This window comes from Bubalus bubalis, chromosome 12 (assembly GCF_019923935.1).
Source record: "Bubalus bubalis isolate 160015118507 breed Murrah chromosome 12, NDDB_SH_1, whole genome shotgun sequence".
NCBI classification, from domain to species: Eukaryota; Metazoa; Chordata; class Mammalia; order Artiodactyla; family Bovidae; genus Bubalus; species Bubalus bubalis.
In genome coordinates this window covers 100,808,288-100,818,648 of record NC_059168.1, presented here as the reverse complement: position 1 = coordinate 100,818,648, position 10,361 = coordinate 100,808,288, and the positions used below count along the sequence as shown (strand labels likewise).

General features: G+C 52.7%; 1 protein-coding gene across 2 annotated transcripts in view; it reads right to left on the bottom strand.

Moving 5' to 3' along the window:
• Nucleotides 1-2,714: 2,714 nt before the first annotated feature.
• The window catches only part of NUP214 (nucleoporin 214), a 91,610-nt gene continuing 83,963 nt past the window's right edge, over nucleotides 2,715-10,361 (bottom strand). For both annotated transcript variants that reach the window (XM_025261864.3, XM_025261865.3), the window contains exons 33-36: nucleotides 7,195-7,366; nucleotides 5,286-5,425; nucleotides 4,397-4,421; nucleotides 2,715-3,908 (exon numbers count right to left, since the gene is read on the bottom strand). In XM_025261864.3, coding sequence (XP_025117649.3) covers nucleotides 3,875-3,908; nucleotides 4,397-4,421; nucleotides 5,286-5,425; nucleotides 7,195-7,366 — 371 coding nt within the window. In that variant the 3' untranslated portion in view covers nucleotides 2,715-3,874. The remainder of the gene's footprint in view (nucleotides 3,909-4,396; nucleotides 4,422-5,285; nucleotides 5,426-7,194; nucleotides 7,367-10,361) is intronic.

Below are 10,361 nucleotides of genomic sequence, written 5' to 3'. Positions count from 1 at the left end.
AGGAGGGGGAAGACTCTCCAGGTTTCCTCAGAGCAGCCCTAATTCCCTTTTTCCCCTAATTCTTGTTTAACTTGAAATTCTGGTCTGAAATCTAGTCTGTCCTCGATTTTTAAAAATTTTCTGCAGTCCCTTTTTAGGTGACCAAGTTGGTAACAGAAAAAGCAAACACTAGACTCCTTTATGAGTTATGGATCGGACCAAGAGTTGTTAACCACTGATGGACCTTGATTACTTAATTGGCACAAGTGAAGGCTCATCATTTTTATAAAGGTGTCCTTTTCTTTCTTTTTAATGGTTTTGAAAAGTTGGTCTGCCAGCATGACCAAGGCATTTGTATGTAATACAGACCGACCTAAATCATGTCCTTTAATTAGAGTAGCCAATTTCTCATCCAAACCTTCTAAAAGCCTCTTGATATCAGCTTACATTAAGAAAGAGCTCATCGTGCCTTGCACTAGCCCTTGTAACACTCCCATTCTGCCAGCCAGAAAACCTAATGGCAAAGGCTGGAGACTTGCACCTGATTTGAGATCTGTCAATGCTACTGTTGTTCCTTGTCATTCCGTGGTGCTCGATTTCTCACCCTGGACTCATGACCATGAGAATGAGTGTCTCTTTTGAATGTTCCCTAGGGAGAAAGTATTACTGTCTCTAAACGTGGAGCACGGACCATATTCGTGGGAATCACCTGTGAAGCAGCTTGTTGGAAACAGGTTCAAGGGACCAACTCAGCTCTGCTGGACGAGCACCTTAGGTGGAAATGGACCCACCTGCGTTAGAGCTTCGTTAAGCAGGGATGACCCCTCAGCCAGTGTGGTCCCCTATCTGCTTAGCCTAGGGCTGGACAGACAGGTGGAAGATGCCCCCCATCACAAACCAGATGAGGCTGACGTGGGGATCTATCTAAAATTGTTTACCTGGGACATAGGGCGAGGTCTGTAGGCTGAAGAGCCACCATTTAATGAGAACCTACTCTGTGCTGGGTGCTCCAGGGGTGGACCCTCCTTTCATCCTCACAAGGGCCCCCTAGGTTGGGATCCCACTGCCAAGAAAGACTAAGAGGGAAAACTGGTCCCAGTCCAGGAGCCAGTGAGGGTGCGAGATCAGCCTGCAACGCCCACACCCTCTCCACAGTGCCAGAGACCTGACTCAGAAACATCTCTGGGGGTTGCCAGAGACAGAAAGTAGAGCTGAAGACAGAACCAGGATGCTTGTGGGGACAGGGCGGGGTGGGGGGAATAGGGTGGAGGGGTCACCCGCTCAGGTGCTGGGGGTTCTACGGCCACAGCTACACGCAAAGGGACTTGGTTCACGCGTCCAGTTTGTGAGTTGGGTTCGTCTGGCCCCTGAGAAACTCAATTTCTGGCCTCTATCACTGCACTGCCTTCTGAAGCACCAGTTATGAATGAGCGACATTTAGGTCTGGAAAAGTCCAGCAAAACATGACCTAGCTCATTAAACTGCCATCCTCCTCTTCCTTCCTGCCTTTCCTGAGTTACACAAGCAGAGATACAAAGCTAGCCTGCTGTGACTGCCCACCTCCTGCTGCCACCGGCCGCTCTGCGAGAGCTGGGGGCACCCCTGTCCTGGGCTTCTCACTGGGACACGACCCCCGTCCCTCCACAGGCTGCTCTCTGTCTGCCCCTACTTGGGAAAGGCGCAACCCCGCCACCTCCTCCCTGGGCAGGCTGCACTCCCCGCCTGACATCCTGGGAGCTTGGGTTTCAGGTGATGCATGCTGGCTGCATGTTGAGATGACCCCTGCCACCTACCAGTGAAATTGACCCCAAAAAAGGAACTCGCAGGGGCTCTCACACCAGCCGCGCATTCCTCAGGGCTGCCGCCCTCTGGTGAGTGCGGGACCTTATCTGGCTGAGCACAGTTGATACGGCCTTCTGGAGAGATGTCACATGCCACCTCGATGGGGGATTACGCAGAGAATTTGAGGTCAAGGGTTTAGGCCAAACCAGCTTCTATTTATAAAAAAGTGCCTCTGTGGGGGAAACAGAACGGCAGGAGATGGCTCTGTGTGGGTGCCGGTCAGCAGGGGGACATGCTGGGGCAGGTCAGCACCTGTCACTCAGTCACGCTGCTCCATGAAAGCCAGGCCCCCACCGGCCCAGCACCGTGACAAAGGTCCTTTGTCTCAAGATGGCCCCGTGTACAAGTTAGGAGCACACGTGCAGGAGGAAAGGACCCTGGGCCGGGCATGTGGACGTCTGGCAACCAGTTCTGTGGCTGAGGGGCCTCTCACAAGAACAGGTGGAGACGAGCTCTTCAATTCCTCGAGGACCAAAAGGGTCCCCGTGAAAGGACTGAAGTCCAGGCTCTCTGAAGGAGGCAGACGACCTGTTTAGCGCAACGGATGAACAGACGCTCACTCTTCTCTCACAAACTGCACAGAAAACAGGGGAAGTCACCACGGACCCAATCCTGCGTTGGGGCTCCTGAAACCCAGTGTGCTGCGCCGGCAGACTCCTCTTCTGACGAGCGGCAAGAACCGCTGACCTCAGCCCGAGGCGTCCAGGCCCCATCTCCGTCCAGCTGAACCAGAAGCTGCCGGCCTGGGGCCTGTGGGTGTGCGTCACCCAGAGCCCCTGGCAGAGTAGGGGCCGGCAGGGCAGGCTGTGGCCCCGGCTCCTCGCTGAGGTCTACCCTCCCCACAAGCCCACATTAGCAGCGAGGCCATGCTGGCTGCAACGTGACACACTAAATCGCGTGGAAAACTTTTATTAGAATGTTTCAAAATACAACTTTCCAATATACGAAAATCTAAATAATTGTCCCTTTCCCCCTCTCCCCTGCTAATGGCCAAGCTGTCCCACTCTGAGCCTGAAAGGTAACATACGCTTCTGCCTGCGCTTGGTGGGAGGCAGTCCTTGTCTGTCAGCAACCGCCTAGGGTGTCACAGGCCTAGGAACTAAATACACCCAGATCTGAAGAACTCTGCCTCACAAGCACTTCAACGAGACTGAACTCGACCTCCAGGCCACGCTAGCACACGCGAGTGGTGGCCGAGGGCAGCAGCGACATCGTCTCAGCTCCTGGGTCTACCCAGGTCTGCGAGCACTGTGGTTCACAGACGGGAGCCAGGGGCCCACGTCACCAGTGCCTGCTGGAGGTGAAAGCGGTTTCTCAATCGACTGCCCACCTCCTCGCCAGAGTGTGAGAATCACTTGTGGGACGCTCAGCACCCACAGCCAAGTTGGGAAGAGGGGCTGAGGGCTTCCCAGGGCAGCGCTGCCATCGCAGGCCCGGCCGCTTCCATGCTCCTCACAGCCGCCTGCGCTCCGAGGGGCTCGTGCCGCTTCCGAGACTCGGCTAATGCCCGTGTTGGTGAGCTTCTTTCCCTCCAACTAGTCACCATGCTGGCACCTCGAGGGGCCTGATGCCCAGCAGCAGAAAGGTGTGAAGAAGAGACAGCAAGTCACGGCCTCAGAAAGGCGCTGGCTGGCACGCGACCTCTTCCCTCTGGGGGGCCGTCTGGGAGAAGCGCCAGCCTGGCCACAGCCCGCGCCGGACCCTTCTGGAGGCCGCCTCTGCAGAGAGATGCTGCTGGCTGCCGGCAGGCGGTGCAGGCTCCTCAGAGCTCAGAAATGGGGGACCTCTCTCCTAGCTGTGACCGGAGGAGGCCCATACATATTCCATGTGGATACAGACCGAACAGTTTAATAGCAGGGGGGACAACCAACGCAAAACGCAACATAGAGCACGCAGGCAGGCATCTCTGGAGTTCGGTTTCTGCTGTTTCTTTGGGGGGGGGGGTGTATTTCAACGAGAGCATCCAGTTCAGAGGACTGCTGCAGGGTTTCTCAGAGAAGGGGAGCTGAGAACGCACTGGGTCGCAGGGATGGAAAGGAGTGCCAACACCCACTCAGCTTCTCCAGCCACCAAAGCCCTGGACAGACCTGCAAGGAAGTGTCGGGAGAGGCAGGTCAGCTCCTGCTCCAGGAAGGGCTCCGGAGCTCATGCAACTGCCTGTGTTCAAAGAACAGGACTCGGAATTTCCAGTGTCAGGCAGATGCAAAGAGCGAGGACAGAAAAACAGGACTTGGGGATGGGCTCGGAGCCCAGGGAGCTTCTGAGAATGAACAGGGAAATAAGGACAAGCATCTCTCGGGTTCTGCCTTCCAGGCTCTGCTCAGCAGAAGGCACCGTCCTCTCTCTTACACACGGCCCAGGAGAATGCCAGGCCTGGAACCTCCAGCCACATGCCTACTGAGAGCAGCAAGTTCACACAGCCCAAAACCTGCTGCTGAAATGCCATTTCCAGGACAAGATTTTAAACAGGAAAAATAGATACCAAACTGTACAGAGAGACCAAAACTACCGTTTTCACATACTGCACAGGCCTCCACCCTTACTTAATGACTCAAAACTGAAGAGGGGTACTTACGAGTTAGAAGATCCAAAGGTGAATCCTGAAAAAGAGGAAAAGGGTGCAGTTAGAACACAGACGCCCGAAAGGCAAAGGTGGTCTCTAGGGCGCCTTGGTCCCCTCCCCGTGTCTCCACAGGAAGCCCTCCTCCCGCAAGACCAGGCCGGGAGGGGGTGGGGGCAGGAAGGGGCGCGGTCTGCTGGCTGCTTCAGGGTCTGTCCCACCTCCACCGTGGCCAGCAGAGGGTCATGGCAGGCCTCCTCTCAGTGTTGCTGATGCCACACGAACTCATTTCATCAAGAAAGCGTGCTTTTTCTACTTTCCCCATCCACTGGCTCTCTTCTCCTTAAGGCCAGAGCAGCAAGACACTCGGTCCGCGGGGCAGCCCTGCTGCCGTCTGTCTAGCCCTTTGAGCAAACTGGCCCCTTGCGGTTTGTGTCATTTGTAAAATAATAATTAATAATACCTAACTTTTGCATCTTGTAAGTGTGCTGCAAAGATATTCTACTATCTGAAGAAGTAGGGTGTCAAACAAATGAAAGACATTTTGTAAGGTCTCTACCTCTTTATTTTTACTTTCTTCTATATATTTTGAGTCTTCTGGTTTAGACTTTTAAGTCAAGGTCTAGTTAGAATGGCTAGTTTTCGGGGTCCTCAAATCTTGAGAGAAAAGTCAAGTCAGCCATTTCTTTATTTGGTAAGAAACAGCACAGTGTTACAAGTCTAATTGAAACCTAAAAAGAACACTGCGTCTTTCCAGTACTTTCAGCTTTTCAAGTACCAGGCTGAATAGCCAGGTAAAATCACTCATTCTTTTGGAGGGTCAGGGTAGGGGTGAGGGTTGTCAGACATTTACTGAGGGAATGAAAGGAGAGACCACAGTGAAGGGAGTGGTCGGGCTGCCCACCTCCTCCGCTTGATCCGAAGCCTGAGAATCCCCCGCTCTGGCTCCCAAACCCAGCAGACTGCTGGGACAGCGATCCAAAAGTCGGTGCGTTCTGACTGGCAAGGGTGCCAAACGACGTGGTGCTGCTGCTGCTCCCGAACCTGCGTCCCAGTGAGAGCGGAGACTGCGGTTAGCATGGCCACGTGGCCACTCTGCTGCCCGACAGCCTCGGCCCCCCTCCTGAGTCTCAGGATGCGCGACATACATGATTCGAAGTGACAAGCTTGGTTTAAACTGGCAGCCTCTCAGAAAAAGTAGGCTAGAGCCCAGAGCAAACCTTTGCCTCAGCTTCGTGAAGAAAAATAAAGGGCTGCAGTATGAAACCCCACTTGTCCATGTTTGGGTTTTCCTCTGCTGTTTGGAACTTCCACGTCACTGGTCCTGGGCTAATTTCACCCATGCCTCGGGCCTCTCATACATGGCTGTGGGAAGCCCTCAGGTGTCAGCTGGGGTCAGAGACAGACTCACAACAGGGACCTGAAGAACGGCGATGTGCTCTTTCGGAGATGTCACACCAAAACTGGTGCTTGGTTCTGCTGGACAACTCGGAACTAACCAGCCAGTCAGGATTTATGTGGGCGAGCCCCTGGCCAGGGCAGAACCTGATCCTTTTTTTTGCCAGCGAAGAAAACAGCTGGTTTCAAATAAATAAATAAAAACCTCAAGATTCCCAGTCAACCACAAACCTTCCGGCAACTTTGCAATATCACGTGCTGGGCGGTCACTGCAGAAAGCAGTATCTGTCAGAACCTGCCAGAAAACTGGTTTAAGTCGACCCCAACTCTCCTTTCAAAGCTTTCCTTAGGTTCGGGTTTCCTGACTTCCCGGGAGCAACTTAAGAGACCCATCAGTCTCTACATGAAATCCAAGAAGCAATGTATCAACTCGCTACTTTCCTTGAAAATTGCCAGCATGTCCGCACCAGCCTCTTTCATGGAGAGGTGAGGAGGGTGTGAGGAAGGGCTCCACTTGAGTTTACTTTCAAGACAAAGATGCTCCCGCCTTGCCAGCACTCATCCCATGTGCCCTGACAGTGCTCCCAAATGGCCCCGGCCCCACCCGCCAGCTCTGTAGTGTTATGAGTCCTGAGTCGGGGTTGAGGGCTAGGGAAGGCTCAGCAGACAGTGACTTCAGGCATCCACACTTCCTTTCAATGAGACACTTTGTAGTCATCACCACATATATTTTACTGGGATTTTGTGATGTGGTGAAGGCTATTTTCTCCTTGGGGTTTTGGTAACCAGACTGAATTTCTGGGGCCCTCTGAAGCAAATCTCTACTATGGCATTTTCAAGTGAGGATATACCCCAAGCAGTAAGAGCAGCCTTGAAGGCAGAGCGGTCATGGAGACTCTGCAATGTGTCCAGGGCCCAGACAGTGCCTGTGGAAGCTGGCCCAGGGACTGTGGACTGTCGTCCTATGCCAGGGGTCTGCAGTGGAGCAGGGGACTTAAGGAGCTGACTGCTCAGGGACAACAATCCCAAGAGAAAAGAATTTGGTAAAAACTGTTCATTCAGAATTTCCTAACAGAAGTCCCCACATGAGGGGTAATCTTGCAGTAAGGGGAGACTGTTTTTCTTCCCTTAACCAATCCTTTAGCTCTGCTAGGAGAGCAGGGATCTGCCAGCCACCTACCAGGGGACAGGAAGACGGCTCATGTCCAGCAAGTACTGGACAGAGTCTGGCCTTATCCCTGCAGAGAACAGGAATCCTGGAATGACTGGTTTGCGGATTTTGAGGAAGGGAATTTCAGCTTAGTCAAGAAAAGGGGAAACAGAAGAATTTTCTTTTCAAAACAGGAGTACTGGGCCCCAGTGCTTCTGCTGACCCGAGCCTGGGGGCTTCCTCTGGCCTCTCCCGGGGGGCTTACCCGAATCCTCCCGCGCTGGCGGCAGCAGTGCCCTCTCCGAACACTTTGCCTCCCGTCGAGCCCAGAGGGCTTGTAAAGGCTGGGGCTGAACCGAATGCTGGCACCCCTCCAAACCCAGGGGATCCCCCAAAAGTAGGAGGGCTGCCAAACACTGGAGCAGCACCGAAGCCACCTGAGCAAAACAGAGGCAAACAAACAGAAACGGGGAGAAAGAAAGGAGGAGACAGGAAGAGAAGACAATGAGCAGTGAGAAACCAAATCAAAAGAGGAAGAAGGAGAAAGGGGAAAATACGTTAGAACTTCAAATTCAAAAAATTATAGCAAAGGGCAACACCCCTTCTATCAGCAAAATAATAAACCCAAACCCAACCAAACCGCCACCCCCTCCATTTCCAGCAGAAGGGTCTGCGGTCCACGTGGGAGCACACCTTGGAATTCTAAGAACCCAGGAGACCTCATGTGTGTCTGTGAGATCCCCAGGCCTTCCCAGAGGCAAGCTGGACTCGTTAGCTCCACGTTTCGTGAGGTCCGACTGCCATGAAAACCAGCTAGGCCACGTCAGGCCCCCACCTGGCCCCCTGCCATGTTTTGAGAGTCCACTGAAAAGTCACACTCAAGAGATTCAATCTCTACCCAGTTGTCAAAATGGTCAGAGTTTATTACTTATCATCACATAGGCAAGGTCTCTAGCTTCACAGCAACATGAACTAGAGGCTCACGGTCCCCTCTCAGGGAGGACCTGCGAGCTGGGTTCCGAGGAGACGCAGCACCGTGGGGCGCTGGCGCTCGGCCAGGTGCTCGTTACTTATTTACAGCCCGATGCCTCTCCGTCTCTCTCAGGAGTCTCCCTCTCCCTGCACAGAAGAATTAACAAAAAGCTCTCTCTCTGCAGGCAGGAACTACTCCTCAATAAAAAAAGGCACACTGTGTTTCTTGTCTGGAGGATGGCTGCTGTATGAGTGAGACAAAACCCTCCATCAGTGGGCAAGGCGAGCCCTGAGTCTACCAGCCCGTGGGCAGGCTCCCAGCGCTGCTGCTCATGTGGACACAGCCCACGGGGGTGGCACCCATGCAGGTGGCCGCACACGAAGGGCTAGGTGTGCCCGGGGCCGCCTCCCCCGACTGGTAGATGCTTGTCAGGCGGCAAGACAGAAGGCCCTTGCCTGACTGTTCTTCCTGCCTCCAAGGAGGATTCCCAAACCCCAAGACTCTGCTGACATCGTTCTAGGACATTAGCAGAGACACTCGCTGAGCGTCTATTGAACAGAACACAGCAAAACGGTACAAGAGGTGTGCTCTGAAGGGAGGAATGGTGGCCCAGGCCAAGCCAGGAGGCGACTGGACCAGGGAGATGGGGCCCTCATTCTCGCCCAAGTGGAAAGTGAATCCCGGTGTTAGAGGGATCACCCAGGCCTTCTTATTATGAGTGTAATCACCCACAAGCTTCTGCCGTCTGCATCAGGCAGGAGCAAATGCTGGATATGAAGAGCTGCCAGCTGAACGCCTTAGTTAGGTGCTGCTCTGTGGTTTGGTCGTTTGCTCATTCACCAGGAACAGCAGGAGCACAACTGAGAAGGCGATTTTTGTTCGGGCTCACGTTTGGGTCTACAGTCTGTATTTTAAAACCTCGAGTGAAATTCCAAGCCATGATAATGGAGACTGCTGGGTTACAAATATAACAGACTGGAAAAAAAAAAAAGTGCTAAAAAACCCTTGCAGTTGAATTATTTAAGACTGATCATGGATCTGGTTACACTTCCTGGATACACAGACCTTCACCTAGTACTTTGTACTCAATATTGTTCAGAGTTCCTGGTGGAAGGTGAGTGAAAAATGAGAAGTCACAACAGTACAGAAAGTACAATGGATGGAGAGAGGAGATTACACGGGTACACACAATGCCCCCAAACAACAGATGCACGTCACAGCTAGAATGAGTGAAGAGAATGAACGGTGACCCGGGCTTCACTGTTGGAGACGGACAACTCACTCCTGATGCTGAGGGTTCCAATTTTGTTAGATGCTTACACTTTCATGTTTTCTTCTCCAGAAGAGACCGAAGTTTAGTACTCAATAAGATATCCGATTTACTGAGGGTCCTCCATGTGCCAGGTACTGTTCACCAGTTTCAATCCTCCCTGTAAACCTGCGACCCTGACTTCACAGGCGAGGACACCGAGGCTCAGAGAAGATGCCCCATGTCTAGACTGAGCCACTGGTGAGTGGCAGAGCTTGGATGGGAACAAAGGCAGGGTGACCACACGACCACCCAGCACCTTACCACCACTCTGCCCCCTCCATTGCCACCAAAGGCAGTAACTCCGGCGGCAGAACACGGAGTGAACCCAGTGGACTGGGGCAGCAGGAGGTCACTGTCCGTCTGTCCCACTTCCTGTCCTCTGTTCAAATCATCTCCAGTGCTGTTATTTTTTTACTGCAACTGTACTCAAGGGAGGAGGGCTGCTTCTGGAATTTTTTAGAGACCCACCCAAACCCACAATCTGAAATTCCTGGAGTCCTCAGTCGAGGTGGTTCCATGGGGCAAGTCATCAAATAGGAAAAACCAGTCTGAAAAGTGGGTGGATGCATTTTCTCTCAGACTGAAAAAATAAAAGGGTCAAGTTCTCAACTCAAGTGGGACATGACCCCAGGATAAGGAACAACAGAGAAGACACAAGAGTTGAAGAAAACATGATCAGGTTCCTCAAAAGATAAATTAAAAGGTCTTATGATTAATAAACTAAACTATCTTAGTCAAGTGCTATTTGCCCTGTTCAGTTCAGTTCAGTCGCTCAGTCGTGTCCGACTCTTTGCAACCCCCTGAATCGCAGCACGCCAGGCCTCCCTGTCCATCACCAACTCCCGGAGTTCACCCAGACTCACATCCATCGAGTCAGTGTTGCCATCCAGCCATCTCATCCTCTGTCGTCCCCTTCTCCTCCTGCCTCCAATCCCTCCCAGCATCAGAGTCTTTTCCAATGAGTCAACTCTTCGCATGAGGTGGCCAAAGTACTGGAGTTTCAGCTTTAGCATCATTCCTTCCAAAGAAATCCCAGGGCTGATCTCCTTCAGAATGGACTGGTTGAATCTCCTTGCAGTCCAAGGGACTCTCAAGAGTCTTCTCCAACACCACAGTTCAAAAGCATCAATTCTTCGGCGCTCAGCCT